The sequence below is a fragment of the Dendrobates tinctorius genome, unplaced genomic scaffold, assembly GCF_039654945.1.
Source record: "Dendrobates tinctorius isolate UK_male_01 unplaced genomic scaffold, ASM3965494v1 ptg000196l, whole genome shotgun sequence".
NCBI classification, from domain to species: domain Eukaryota; kingdom Metazoa; phylum Chordata; class Amphibia; order Anura; family Dendrobatidae; genus Dendrobates; species Dendrobates tinctorius.
This window is the reverse complement of record NW_027361863.1, coordinates 19,178,112-19,193,867: the sequence shown is the minus strand read 5'-3', so window position 1 is coordinate 19,193,867 and position 15,756 is coordinate 19,178,112. Positions and strand designations below refer to the sequence as shown.

The 15,756-nt window shown below is 49.6% G+C and overlaps 1 protein-coding gene across 1 annotated transcript in view; it reads left to right on the top strand.

Annotated features, from left to right (window-relative positions):
* The first annotated feature begins 793 nt into the window (after nucleotides 1-793).
* LOC141056270 (transient receptor potential cation channel subfamily V member 6-like) overlaps nucleotides 794-15,756 on the top strand; it is a 66,346-nt gene continuing 51,383 nt past the window's right edge. The window contains exons 1-3 of the mRNA XM_073553012.1: nucleotides 794-982; nucleotides 3,117-3,214; nucleotides 6,731-6,853. Coding sequence (XP_073409113.1) covers nucleotides 891-982; nucleotides 3,117-3,214; nucleotides 6,731-6,853 — 313 coding nt within the window. The 5' untranslated portion in view covers nucleotides 794-890. The remainder of the gene's footprint in view (nucleotides 983-3,116; nucleotides 3,215-6,730; nucleotides 6,854-15,756) is intronic.

Sequence of the window (15,756 nt, the reverse complement as noted above, 5' to 3'; positions counted from 1 at the left end):
ACTTAAAAAAAAAAAAAAAAAAAAAAAAGACAATCAAGTTTGTTTTCGCCGTAATTGCAGTGACGAACAAACAGGCGATCCATGCATGTGTTGCGGATGTCGTACAGCTGCGAGACATGCAGCCGCGGGGACTCGAGCATATGTTTTGAGCACGCAGAAGACTCTCTGTTAGCACCCGAGCATGGTCAGACATGTTAAAAAAAATTGCTGATTTTTTTTTCATTTTATCCTACTTTGGAATCTTTTTTCCCATTTTTCGGTCCATTATATGGTAAAATGACTGATGTCTTTCAAAACCACAACTCATCCTGCAAAAAAAAAAAACTGCTATGGAGAAATAACAAATAAATGTGGCCTTTAAAGGAAGAAGGGGAGGAAACGTGAAAGTGCGAAACAAAACGAAAATCGACTTGTTTTTGAGGGGTTAAAAATTAATAACAGATTTGCTGTTCAGGATCCTAGGAAAGCAGGTTGATGTGTGAAAGATGTAAGGACAATGGAAAGTTGTCACCAGACATTTTCAGGAACGCGTAGTGTCTGAATACAAGTTTTAAAAAGTTGCCAGAAGACAAAAAAAAGGAAAAATCTGAGTCTTTCTAATTTTTGATGTTGGTGCGTTGCCTTTATGCTCCGCTCACATTCCTGCCGTATGTCCGGCCTCTTATGCAGAGATCCAGCACTACACAGGTTAACAACGAGAGGAACAGGTCTGGTGAGGATGGGGGATAGGAATGGAGAAGACTCAAGTGAGACGCTGAGCACCTGATTGCTCCTTACAAGACCAGACCTTACCGATCAGTGATCATCTCAACATCTGGGTTTAAAGGGACAGCACCGATGATGTGACCACCCTCCACCCCTGACCTGGGACCACCGACCGAGGCAGCAACATGTTTAATCTATTCAAAGAAAGGCTCAGCTCTTGGGCTACACAATACGAGCCAACGGAGGAGGAGAAGATGGAGCTGATCCAGAGGAAACGGTATGAGACGTGTGTGGCTACTTTATGGCTTTTTAAGTGCTAGAAAGGGATGAGCTGCAGTATCTGAGATGTGTGTGGTTACTTTGTGGCTTTTTAGGTGCTAGAATGGAATGAGCTGCAGTATCTGAGACGTGTGTGGTTACTTTATGGCTTTTTAGGTGCTAGAAAGGGATGAGCTGCAGTATCTGAGACGTGTGTGGCTACTTTATGGCTTTTTAGGTGCTAGAATGGAATGAGCTGCAGTATCTGAGACGTGTGTGGCTACATTATGGCTTTTTAGGTGCTAGAATGGAATGAGCTGCAGTATCTGAGATGTGTGTGGCTACTTTATGGCTTTTTAGGTGCTAGAATGGAATGAGCTGCAGTATCTGAGACGTGTGTGGCTACTTTATGGCTTTTTAGGTGCTAGAATGGAATGAGCTGCAGTATCTGAGACGTGTGTGGCTACTTTATGGCTTTTTAGGTGCTAGAATGGAATGAGCTGCAGTATCTGAAACATGTGTGGCTACTTTATGGCTTTTTAGGTGCTAGAATGGAATGAGCTGCAGTATCTAAGACGTGTGTGGCTACTTTATGGCTTTTTAGGTGCTAGAATGGAATGAGCTGCAGTATCTGAGACGTGTGTGGCTACTTTATGGCTTTTTAGGTGCTAGAATGGAATGAGCTGCAGTATCTGAAACATGTGTGGCTACTTTATGGCTTTTTAGGTGCTAGAATGGAATGAGCTGCAGTATCTGAGACGTGTGTGGCTACTTTATGGCTTTTTAGGTGCTAGAATGGAATGAGCTGCAGTATCTGAGACGTGTGTGGCTACTTTATGGCTTTTTAGGTGCTAGAATGGAATGAGCTGCCATATCTGAAACATGTGTGGCTACTTTATGGCTTTTTAGGTGCTAGAATGGAATGAGCTGCAGTATCTAAGACGTGTGTGGCTACTTTATGGCTTTTTAGGTGCTAGAATGGAATGAGCTGCAGTATCTGAGACGTGTGTGGCTACTTTATGGCTTTTTAGGTGCTAGAATGGAATGATCTGCAGTATCTGAGACGTGTGTGGCTACTTTATGGCTTTTTAGGTGCTAGAATGGGATGAGCTGCAGTATCTGAGATGTGTGGCCAAGCCCCTTGTGCCTGTGTAAACCATGAATGGGAGAGAGGGCAACACAACTGCCCCTGAGGGTCCACGAGGTGGAACAACACTAAGAAAACACTGAAGACCCCTTTAACCCCTTTACAACCTTGTAATTTTCAGTTTTCAATTCTTCCTCCCCTGCTTCCCAGAGCCATAACTTTTTTTTCTCCCCCATCAATATAGCCATGTGAGGGCTCGTTTTTTGCAGGACGAATCGTATTTTTGAATGACCCCATTTACTTTACGATATAGAGTATTGGAAAAAGAAAAAAACATTCCAAGTGAGTTGAAATTGCAAAAAAAAAAGGGGCAATCCACTTTTTTTTCATTTTCAATGTATGGTAAAACTGAACCGGTAATATGATTCCTTTTTTTTTTTTTTCTCTTGCTTATTACTGTATCTAACAGTCCCCTTAGGGGACTTGAAGCCACGATCATCCTGTGGCTTTTGCTACACATAGCAGGTCATCAGCAATATGGTAGAAATCAGGATCTATGAACATCAGCCGCGGGCCGGCCTTCACAGGAGTCAGCAGCAGACCCCCAGCTGTCATGACAACCCATCGGGGCCCCACCTCTGCAGTTATCCATGTAGGCTACACAGGCCTTATATTTTTATATGGTATCCTTAGTATAAGTGCACATTGAGTTTTTGAAGTGCGTACTCTTTAAAAAAAAAAAAAAAAAAACTCTTCAAAGACTCTTCCCATGAATTGAAAACTGCTATAGCAATGGAAAAACTCCTCCAAAAATTTGGCACGGGAGGTTCTGCTCCATTAGGGCTCAGCCTCATTGCCTGTTGGAATCAACAATGGTCTGAAATCCATCACAACACCGCATCTTCCTTGTCGGTTTCCCTTGCTTTACACTGCGGCTCAGCTTAGCTGCACAAGATCAATAGGGAGCCATGTTTATTACATAGTCCTTCTATCCCTGTAATCTGGGTGGGAGGTCGGATAACTTTATAGTCAGAGTTGAAATAATTCTGCTCCACCCTTTATTTAGGATTCTGGATCTTCCTCTTCTTCGAGCTGCAAAGGAAAATGACATTCAACGACTAAAGGAACTTCTAGAAGATGAGAGTTGCGATCCGTTCCAGAGAGGTGAGGGTCCAAGGGATGAAGTAAGAATGGAAATGTGCCGGGTACTCGGCCGTATTCCTCGCATGTGTGATCCCAGCCTAAAACACGCTTTTTAGCAAGAAAAAATCTTTTTAAAGCATGTGCGCCTTATATTCCGCAGTTGGCATCCTTAGTTATCAAACAGAGCACTCGTATAATGTCCTTCCACCTGCGGCTGCACAGTTCTCTCTCTTCCTGCTCCAAATTTATGTGAATAGTGAAGTGTGGCGCCCCCAGGAGTATGGACGCCACAGTGGCATTGCCTTCCTCCAATGAGGGTGATGTCAGGCTTGGAAGCAATGAACGGTCTCTCTAGCAGTTAACCATGTCATGCAACACAGTTCCCACTCCAGGCCAGCAGAGGGAGCTCTGAACCAATACTAAGGGGAAGATCTTCTCTCTGAGGGCCAGGAGGGGAGATTAGTCAGTTAGTGTGAGGAGGGCAACGTGTGTAGACGTGGAGAGAAGCTGGGAGACTGAGCAAAGTTGAGAGCCCATTCCCAGCTGGACCACATGATCTGGAGCCTGGTCTCCACGGTTGTATGGATACTGAAGGTCCTGCAACAGAAACCAGAGGAATAGGAAGCTGTAAATGATCTATTCCCAACTAAGACTCGGAGGCACAACAGCGACGGGTGAGCCAAGAGAAATAGAGGGCTACAGCTGTCTGCCATACGAGGTAGTTAAAAGAGAAGATAACAAAGAGGAACTTCAGTGTAACACAGTACTGTATGTACCTCAAGTAAGCGCTAGGAAAGAGACTACACAACCCATCTGACAGAGAGATTCCTGAATTGCTTCCAGGCTAGCCTGCTCCTGTGCCATCTGTAACCAGGACCCTGGACTGCACTTACAAAGTAAAGGTAAAGAAACTACACTTTGCTGTGTCCTTGCCTTCTTTCTGCAACTTCTCCAGCACTGCTACATCTCTGTGCCAGCCACTGCACCCTCTTCCTCAGCCCCTATTCTCTTCATCTACTCTGCCCTGGGACTGCAGCCCTACCTGTGGAGGGCTACAACATCATTGCTGCACCCCACCATCTGTCCCAGAGGATCTGTCTGCAGCGTCGGGTTAACACCTCCCTTGCCGAACACCACAGGTGTCGTCACGAATCACTCAACCCCTTTTACATGGGCGCCCAGGGCCACGGACCGGATCACCGCTGCTGTGACATTCCCCTCTGAAGGACCGGCCCGGTACCGAGTACCCCACAGCCCAGAAGGGCAGAAGAGGAATGTCGCAGATCTCACAATGTAGTGGAATGTTAACTCCAACAGATTGGTGATGACTTTATGGAGTCTAGAAATGTTTCCATCACGACAAGCCTTCCTATCTGTTACATTGGAGACTGGATATTCTATACCCCTGTCCCTATTCCTCAGTGCCACACTCGAGCTAAGCCCTCAGTTACTCCCCTACAGTCCACTTCACCACAGGACTGAACCTTACAAACAATGCCAAAGGCCAAATATGGGACATCTAAGCCCCAACAATCCATAAATATCAGTCCACTTTACCTTGAGAACACCTAGGTAGCAGAGTTTGCATAAGCACTGCATTGCTTGGGTCCAGATTGGGTAACAGTCCTGGTGAAATCAAGAATGTTGATCCTTAAAGGGTAGCTAGCCTCAGAAATGGCTTAATGTTTAAATCAGGTTTTTGTGTTAAATTATTTTCTCCCAGATAACAAAGTGTAGTAAGAATAAAAAATTGAAATGTTGCCATTTTCGCACTAAAGTTTCTAAAGTTGCAACTACCGTCTGATGCCTAGTGCCTTGCTAGGCCAGACAATAACATCTCTGGCTTAAGGATCCCCAAAAGCACAGCAGGTGACCCACTATGCAGCTTCTCCACAGGTTCCTGGGATCCTTGTCAGTTTTACCCCAGTCTCAAGTCGATCCACAAACCAGTCTGCCTCCAGCTCATGAGTTACTCCTATTGGGTCGCCCCACGCTCGCCCAGGGCAGCGGGGTACTCGGTACCGGGCCGGTGTCAGGCGGGAATGTGTCACAGCAGCGGTGACCCGATCCATGGCCCTGGGCGCCCAATATCAATGGCGGTGATGTTAATGGTGTTAGAGTTTATTAGAGTAGTTCGTGACGCCACCCGTGGTGTTTGGCAATCAAGATGTTGAGCCAACGCTGCATGCAGATCCGCTGGGACTGATGGTGTGGTGCAGCAAAGATGGTGTAGCTCCCCACAGGTAGAGCTGTAGTCCCAGGGCAGTGTAGGTGCAATGGATGTGGAGAGGCGCAGGCTGGTATGGATGCTGGTACCCAGATGTAGCGGTGCGGGAATAACTGGAGGACACCAGAGTATGCGGTTCCAAAGCTTTACTCACTGTTTGCAGTTCACACCACTGCCTGCCTCCATACTGTGTTCTCCAGGTCAGGGCTCCAGCCAACCTCCAGGCAGGATAGGATTCTCCCTTCCACACTCCGCCAACATGTACCTTACTGAACGACTCCTCCAATGCGCCTTTAGGTGCGAAGCACTCCAGTACTTAGTTACCCTGGAATGCCTCTCTCTAGGTGTTCCTAGTCTTTACTTGTATGACAGACAGCTGTAGCCTCTATCGGGGACTCCTCTCAGAGTCCTGGCTCGCAAATTGGTTGCTGTTGTGTCCCAAGTCTATGATGGGAGCAAGGCGTTAGCAGCTCACTACTCCGGTGTCTGTTGCCGGACATAAAGATCAAATCAACCTCGGGGACCAGGCCCCGGCCTTTGCGCTCTCTGAACTGGAAGGGTTCTCTATCTTTCTCAACCTTCTTCCCACCGTCGTTCTATTCTCCTTCGTTCCGATCTGTTCTATCTCTCTTATGGAATCTGTAGTCTTCAGTCTGTCTCTTTCTCCTTCTCTTCCTTAGGGAGCTCGTTCCACTAAGACCAGTCCTCAGCCTCTCCTGACTGACTGTCTTCCTCCGCCTTGAGCCCCTCTCAGGCTGACCTGCTGTCAGCCTGCTCTCTCTCTCTCAGACCCTCGTCGGACCGACCTTCTCTGGGACTCACCCCAGACTCACTGACTGACTGACCTGAAATCCTACACTTTCCCTCTTTTGTATCATCTCACTCCACCCGCCTCCCAGCACATCTCATGTTATGAAGCAGGGTTCCACGAGGGGTGCTCTGCTAACCCCCAGCCTGAAGCTGTTAGGTGGCCCCACTGAACTATCCTGTGTGTGGAATGCAGATGTGGAGCGTGGTCAGGAGTTCCCACCCTACCTGGATGGTGGGGCACTACACCTTAGGAGAAGGTGCAGTACCTCTGTGGCGACTGAAGCCTCAGGGGTGCCACACTATGACAACCACACATGAACCATTGGCACCATACCTCTCCCGCATATCTGCATTTTGCCCTTCTACGAACAATGTGGCTCAAGATTCTAAATAGAATGTTATTGATTAGGGATAATCTAGAACAAAGGCATATTCAGATCAATCAGATATACAGTAGATTGTTCCCTTATTTGACATATTTCCCCCCACTATATACACAGGAGCGGCGGGGGAGACGGCATTGCACGTTGCGGTCCAGCATGAAAACTTGGAAGCTGCAAAGATTCTACTGGATGAAGCTCCTCAACTAATTAACCAGTCCATGACCTCGGACTTCTATCGAGGTAGATTCTGCGTGGATCATGTATGGTGATTTTTACTGTAATTGTTATCAAAGAAGTATCTTTTCTCCTTGCGGAGAATGACATGCCAAGCATGCCAAGATGAGGAGACTTAAAGCCACAATGCTCCACTGTGAAATATGCTAAATATGCAAATTGTCTCTTCAGAGAGGAAGAGGACAAACCCCAAAATAGTGTCTGCAAATTGAGATTCTGGCTTGGCTTTTATCCTAAGTCATGTAACAAGACTCGTTAAAGGGTCGACATTGACTTTTAGGATTGCTACTTCCAATAGGTGGCACTAGAGTTCTAGTCCTCTCTGAAGAGACAATTTGCATAATTACTGTAATTGTTAATGGTTTGACAGGGTCACTGGGGCTGTATGTGAGAGGAGAGGTGTCATGAAGATTGCTTTCTTCCGTGATCTGAAACCCCTAAGTTTCTCTCCAGCATTCTATGTGCTGGAGGGATTAACCAGCCATAAGGGTGTGTGCACACGTTGCGGATTCTGCTGCGGATTTTTCAGCGCAGATTTGTCAAATTCCGCAGACCTGCGGATTAGCCTGCGGTTTTCCCCTGCGGTTTGACACCTGTCAAGGAGCAGGTGCCAAACCGTTGCGGAATCCGCACAAAGAATTGACATGCTGTGGATTTAAATCCGCAGCAAATCCGCGCTGAAAAATCTGTAACATCTGCACAGCGTTTTCCATTTTAGATTGACTAAAATGATACTGTACAATGCAGCAGAAACTGCTGCGGATCCGCAGGGCCGATTGGGCTGCGGATCCACAGCAGAATCCGCAACGTGTGCACACACCCTTAGGGACTGGGTTTTAGGTGAGTAGGTAAGAGATGGGCAGGTCACCTATTCGTCATATCTCCACCTCAAGGGTGTGGCTGGGGGAGTTAAATGTGCAGCCACTTTTTTTTTTTTTTCTGTGTTGTATGTATGGAGAGGAGAGAGTCCACATGTGGCTCCAAGTGGAGCTGAAGACTTGTGGTGTCCTCTGCCGGCGAGTCCCGCCAACACAAGGACTTTGCCATACTTTATTTTTAGTTTTCTCAGAAAGGCCATGCTTATTTTGTTAAACCCTGCTATGGTTTATGCTGTGCTATAATAAACCAGCAGGTGACTTATACAAGAAGCATTCCTGTGTCTACCTTTTGCAAGCAGCAGTCAACCCTTCACAAACTTAATACAAAAAATTTACCCTAACACAACGTGAAAGATGATAGAGAATTTTTTTCCACTTTATCTACAATTTTAAGTTATCTATCCCTTCCATAAAATGTCAGAAGTACTTTGGGAGCCTGGTCTTATACATATTGCCACCTCATGCATGTACAAAGGGGCCCACACTAATTATTACTGAGTTTGTCATGTACAAGAATATAACTACTATAAGGGCTGGCCCACGGTGAACTGACAGCGTGGGAAAATGTTTAGCGTGGGAAAGTTTCTTATGAGTTTATCTCCGGTCAGGTGGAGAGGCTGGGCAGACAGCTTTTTATTCTTTCCTCAGTGGTTTACAGCCGGGCTGGTATCATTAGCACCGCTCCCGGTTGTAAACTATTTAACCCCTTCAGATGGATTGCAGCATGGGACTTGACTGTACGGCGGACAGGTATGGGATATTGTTGCTTTTTTATTTTGGATTTTTTTTACAGGAGAATGATGGCTTCGATTGGATTGGGAGTTAAATAAAGATGGGGGTGGGGAGATTTGCCCCCATCTGTAAGATGCACCAATTCCAGCACTTACCCTCTCTCTTCCCATTGCCCTGTAACGGGAGACATATGGGGTAATAAGGGGGTAATGTCACATTGCTGTTGTAAGGTGACATTAAGCCTGGTTAATAATGGAGACGTGTCTTAAGACACCTATCCATTATTAATCCACTAGTCTGAAAAGGTTAAAAAAAACACTAAAGCCCCCATCACACACAGCAATCTCGCTAGCGACACCGCTGCTGAGTCACAAGTTTTGTGACGCAACAGCGATCTCACCAGCGAGATCGCTGTGTGTCACTGACCAGCAACTGCCCCCCTGCCGGGTGTCGCTGATCGTCCTGGAATGGCCAGGACATTTTTTGGGTCGCTGGTCTCCCGCTGGCCAGCACGTATCGCTGCGTGTGACAGGTGGGAGACCTGCGTGTGACAGGCGGGAGACCAGCGAGCTGGCGCTGGTAACTAAGGTACATATCGGGTTTCTAAGCGGCGCGCGCCGCTTAGAAACCCGATGTGTACCGTAGTTACCAGCGCGCTGGTGCAGGGAGCTGGTAACCAAGGTACACATCGGGTTTCTAAGTGCCGTGCGCCGCTTAGAAACCTGATGTGTACCGTAGTTACCAGCTCCCTGCACCAGCACTCTGGTAACTAAGGTACACTGCGGGTAACTAAGCGACGTGCGTTGCATGTTACCCACGTGTCGCTGGTGCTGATCGTTGGTGAAGCTGCCAATGGCAGCTCACCAGCGATCCTGACAAGGTCATATCATTGTCGGGATCGCTGGTGCGTCGCTATGTGTGACGGGGCCGTAAGAATTAAGAGTTTTAGTGAGAAACACTTTTTTTTTTTTGCCCGGGGGGAACCTAAAACAATGGTCCCTCTCTAGGCTATTAATTTCTGCCCTCAGTCACAGGCTTGCCCTCTCTGGCGATGAAAATTGCACGGGAGCCCACGCAATTGCAATGGTTTTCTCTATGTAAATCATGTCTCCTATCCTGTCTACTTTTGCAATTATTTTACAGAAGCCGACAATTGAATTATCGGCTATTCTGCTATCTATCACGCTCTCAAAAAAAATCATATATAATTATTCTGTGTGTGTGTGTATGTATGTATGTGTATATATATACACACACACACACACACACACACACATATTCTATCTTTTCTGTTATAACTAGAGATGAGCGACTTTGCCTTTTTTCGGGTCGAGTTGGGTTTCGCGAAACCCGACTTTCGCAAAAGTCGGGTCGAACGAAATCAGCCGACTATAGGGAAAAGTCGGGGGTCCGACTGAAACACGAAACCCAATGTAAGTGAATGGGGAATTAAAGTCGGCAGTGAGAGGAGGACAGGAAACACACCTACAGTGCCCATTTGAATGCCAAAAGCATAAATTCTTATTACTGAAGCTTGTCAACCTTTATTTACTTCATAATACTAGTTACGCACTGAAAAATGGGGGTTATTTGGCTAAAGTTGTGGGGGGGGGGGCTGGCTCCAGGTTTTCATGTGCCCTGGGCGAAAGAGCGCCCCTTTAACACATACCACAACTCATGCTGCTCCGATACGGTAAGAAATAGCGGTATAGTACAAAGAAAAATACTTCACTTTTTACATCTCATGACAAGGCCCATCTATTTCTCCATACAGAATCATTGGTCCCATATAATGTTTGAAACAGTATATGATGAGCTCCACATAATGCTACAGTATATGTTGGTCCCCATGGATGAAGCTCCACTGTCTTATGGGCCCAAATAATGCTCCAAACATAATGGGCTCCATTTCTAATGCTCTAGTGTATAATGGGCCCTGTAAATGCTGCTCCAGTGTCTGATGTCCACCTTTGGAATGTTCCAGTGTATGGTGGGCCCCATCTATCATTCTCCAGAGTATAGTGCTCCCCAAAAATTGCTGTCCCAACATTGAAAACAATGAAATAAGTCTCCTCGCTAGGGAATCCCTGTACTAGTCTGGACTCCTCGTCGTCCTCATCTTCCATCTCACTGCACAGTATTTCAACCTTGCAAGTGCTGTGATCCTGAGCAAGCAGGGGGGGCCCACTCGTTGGCGACGGCACTGGCACAGGGCCCCTGATAGTACGGTGGTGTGTCTGACGGCGGGTGGGCCGAACCTGCACTTTCATCTGCAGCTTCCTCTTTGTCACCGTGCAAGATGAAACAGTATATGGGAAGGGTAACCTGAGTTTCATCAGGGTCAGATTCAGGCCGTGTAGAGTGCGAGGGGAATGTAGTGGTCTGGGTCAATGTACCAGCAGATTCATCGAGCAGTGGCTGGGCATCAGTGCACTTGTGTCGCCCCCAGGAGTACGGTCGCCACAGTGGCATTACCTTCCTCCTAGGGAGTGTGATGTCATGCTTGGGAGCAACGAAGGATCGCTCTAGCCGGTTAACTGATTGGGCGGCGTTATTCCCACGAGTCACGACCCTCCAAACAGCGTTCATGAAGGCAAAGTGTTTGTTTTACATGGGCAGTATGGTTGCAAAGCTGAACCTTAAAGGAATGTCCAGAAGGGCACCACCAGGAGTGGAGCCTGTGGCGTAATTTGACTCAACACGGGCAACCTCAACCATCCAGCAACAAAAAAGATGCACACATTGCAAGCTTAATTCCGTTAACGAACGAGACTCCGTCATGCCCCGCGGTCCGAGTCCGGCTTACTAGAGGGACACGTGCGGCTCTGGCACGTGAGATTGGCCAATAACTGGTGTGTCATGCCCATACATGTCCGTGGCTGCATGTGCGCTACACTGAAAGGGCCAGCGTTTGTCGCTTACAGGTGCAGATAACCCGCTGAACACCGTTAGTGATGGGGATCTGGGATTACAATTATTACCCGCGAACGATGATTTCCCAGTAAGTGCAGGTCAACCGCAGTTCCGGAATTAGGCCTAACCGTCATTCCTGAAAATGAAAAACTTACGTGTGCAAACCACAGGTGCTGTAGCTTGCTTAACAGCTCGCCAGCCGTTCTCAGGCCCAGTATGGATTACACGTGATTGCACAAAGGTGAGAAAGGGTACCGTATCCCCGGATAACATGTATGGATAGCATAGTGTACACATTCAAAATATATGTCTATAGATCAGGAGGCAGGCTCAGACGGTGTCAGGCCCAGTATGGATTACACGTGATTGCACAAAGGTAAGAAAGGGTACCGTATCACCGGATAACATGTATGGATAGCATAGTGTACACATTCAAAATATATGTCTATAGATCAGGAGGCAGGCTCAGACGGTGTCAGGCCCAGTATGGATTTGATGGCTCAGACTACACAGCGGAGGAGCAGGGAGAGGTAAACATTGCAAATGCTGGGGCCTTGCCCAAGCAAGGGGGGCACACTCGTGGGCGTCGGTACTGGCACTGGGCCCCTCATAGTACGGCGGTGTGTCTGACGGCGGGCGTGCACCACCACTGTCAGAGACACTTGATTGCACTATGAGGGACCCTGTGCCAGTGCCCGCGCCCAAGAGTCGGCCTACCCACCTGTCCAGGGCAATGGCACTCGCACGGTTTCGTGTGCTAGGTGGTGACCCCGGCCATGGGGGGGGAAGGCAGCACAGTTAGGGAGTTTTAGAAAGTGGCATATGTTGATGTTGGACATTCAGCTGATGCAAAAGGCGAAATAGGTCAAGTCCCAGGAAGAGGAGGACCAAAGCAAGCCATTTTTCTGTCAATCTATGTGTCATCAGGGGAAGGTGGAACAAAATCCTTGGAAACCTATGCATGGTTCATTTTAATGAAGGTTAGATCATCCACATTTTGGGTCGACAGACGGGACCTTTTTTCTGTCAGGATTGATCCAGCAGCACTGAAGACTCTTTCCGATAGCACACTTGCAGCTGGGCAAGCGAGCTCCTGTAGCGCATATTGTGCCAATTCAGGCCAGGTGTCCAGTTTAGCGGCCCAATAGTCAAAGGGGAATGACCTGTGAGGGAGAACATCGACATGGGAGGAAAAGTAGTTTGTAACCATAGTTGACAACTGCTGTCTCCTGTCACTTTCCATCGATGCAGTATTACCAGTCGTGTGAGCGGGACTTGAAAAATCGGTCCACAACATGGTCATGAAACCCCTGTCTCCAACGCCACTTCTGATGTGTGCACCACGAACACCTCTTCCAAGCTGCCCTCGGCCCGTACGGCTCGTGTGAGAACCAACCGCTGCTATGTGCTGGGAATGCCTCAACCAACCGGTTTACCAGAGTAGCTTGTTTATTAGCCAATATTAGCTTTAGGTTCTCGTGTGGCATGATGTTTTGGAATTTGCCTTTATAGCGTGGATCCAGGATGCTGGCCAACCAGTAGTCGTCATCGGTCATCATTTTGGCAATGCGGGGGTCCCTTTTTAGGATCTGCAAGGCATAATCTGACATGTGGGCCAATGTTCCCGATGTCAATGATGCAGTGCGACTGCTTGGTGGAGGAGCACTTTCTGGCAAATCCACATCCCTCCAGTCACGCACAAACCCTGTACCAGACCTTGCCACGCCAACATTTTCTCTGGACACACGAGAAGCATCCTCCTCCCCTAAATAATCATCTCCATCATCACCCTCCTCCTCCTCTTCCTCTTCTTCCTCCACCTCGTCCAGGAGAGGTCCCGGTGCAGACAATGGCTGACTGTCATCAAGGATTTCCTCCTCCTCTTCCTCTTCGTCAATCTCGGCTGCAGACGCCTGCTCCTTAAGATGCGTCAAAGTTTGCATGAGCAGACGCATAAGTGGGATGCTCATGCTTATGATGGCGTCGTCTGCGCTTACCAGCCGTGTGCATTCCTCAAAACACTGAAGGACTTTACAGAGGTCTTTCAGCTTTGACCACTGCACACCTGTCAACTCCATGTCTGCCCTCAAAGTGCCTGGCCGTGTATCCTCCCACAGATGCGTTACGGCCTGCCTCTGTTCGCACAGCCGCTCAACCATGTGCAGGGTGGAGTTCCACCTTGTTGCAACGTCGATAATTAGCCGGTGCTTTGGAAGGTGTAGCAATCGCTGCAGCTTCTGCATACGACAGGAGTGTACGGGCGACCGGCGGATGTGCGAGCACCAGGCTCGGACTGGCCCACCGAGGTACCGTTGGATCCCTCGGTGGGCCCCGCCCCCGCCCGACCATGAATGTCACTGAACAAGCCCGCTCGCGGCCCAGCTGCTGGTACCTGTGAATCACAGTCACCTCTCCTAGCATGTCTCTTGCAGCCCCCTGTGCTTATTCCATCTTCAATCTCAGCGATGTTCTATCTTCCTGTATTCAGCGGCCGCTCATTACCTATGTGCATAAGTAATGAGCGGCTGATTACATATGCGCATATGTAATGATTGGCTCAGCTGAACCAGGTGGACGCTGAAAGCAGGAAGTAGAACAGCGGTAAGATTGAAGATGGAATAAGCACCGGCCTGGGGTTGCAAGAGACATGCTAGAAGAGGTGGTGAGTGCCTCTCCCCTCTGTTTCCATTTGCATGACTGATGATCACTTACGGTACCCCATTTGTCTGTTCCAAAAACAGTACAGATATGTGGAAGGTCTGGACAGACGTGATCACCGCCTAACTTTTCTGTCAGTGCCTGCAACTTACACGCTGCAGAATAACAGACTCCTGTACACCACATAAGCGCCTATTGTCACATCTCATTTATTAGACATACGCATTTTCAGAATACCTAAAGCTGAGAAAGCCGAGCACAATTTATGCTGCCATGGGCAAATATTCAATATGGATCCATGCCCTCTTACCCTAGCTTCACCCTCCTTTTATAACTACCGTAATCCCCCGCCTGTTTCAATTTACATATCCTACATAATATGGCGTCACCTAGTCCTGTCCCTGCGCTCTGCCCTGTCCACTCAGCTGTGCTCTGCCCTGTACCCTCAGCTGCACTCTGCCCTGTCCCTGCACTCTGCCCTGTCCCTGCACTCTGCCCTGTCCCCTCAGCTGCGCTCTGCCCTATCACTGCGCTCTGCCCTGTCCCCTCAGCTGCGCTCTGCCCTGTCCCCTCAGCTGCGCTCTGCCCTGTCCCTGTGCTCTGCCCTGTCCCCTCAGCTGCGCTCTGCCCTGTCCCCTCAGCTGCGCTCTGCCCTGTCCCTGTGCTCTGCCCTGTCCCCTCAGCTGCGCTCTGCCCTGTCCCCTCAGCTGCGCTCTGCCCTGTCCCCTCAGCTGCGCTCTGCCCTGTCCCCTCAGCTGCGCTCTGCCCTGTCCCCTCAGCTGCACTCTGCCCTGTCCCCTCAGCTGCACTCTGCCCAGTCCCTGCGCTCTGCCCTGTCCCCTCAGCTGCGCTCTGCCCTGTCCCCTCAGCTGCGCTCTGCCCTGTCCCCTCAGCTGCGCTCTGCCCTGTCCCCTCAGCTGCACTCTGCCCAGTCCCTGCGCTCTGCCCTGTCCCCTCAGCTGCGCTCTGCCCTGTCCCCTCAGCTGCACTCTGCCCTGTCCCTGTGCTCTGCCCTGTCCCCTCAGCTGCCCTCTGCCCAGTCCCTGCGCTCTGCCCTGTCCCCTCAGCTGCGCTCTGCCCTGTCCCCTCAGCTGCGCTCTGCCCTGTCCCCTCAGCTGCGCTCTGCCCTGTCCCCTCAGCTGCGCTCTGCCCTGTCCCTGTGCTCTGCCCTGTCCCCTCTGCTGCGCTCTTCCCTGTCACTGCGCTCTGCCCTGTCCCCTCAGCTGCGCTCTGCCCTGTCCCCTCAGCTGCGCTCTACCCTGTTACTGCGCTCTGCCCTGTCCCCTCAGCTGCGCTCTGCCCTGTCCCCTCAGCTGCGCTCTGCCCAGTCCCTGCGCTCTGCCCTGTTCCCTCAGCTGCGCTCTACCCTGTCACTGCGCTCTGCCGTGTCCCCTCAGCTGCGCTCTGCCGTGTCCCCTCAGCTGCGCTCTGCCGTGTCCCCTCAGCTGCGCTCTGCCGTGTCCCCTCAGCTGCGCTCTTCCCTGTCCCCTCAGCTGCGCTCTGCCCTGTCCCCTCAGCTGCGCTCTGCCCTGTCCTTGCGCTCTGCCCTGTCCCCTCAGCTGCGCTCTACCCTGTAACTGCCCTCTGCCCTGTCCCCTCAGCTGCGCTCTGCCCTGTCCCCTCAGCTGCGCTCTGCCCTGTCCCCTCAGCTGCGCTCTGCCCTTTCCCTGCTGCCGCTCTCTTTGGGTATGTGCACACGTTGTGGATTGTGCTGCGGATTTGGCTGAA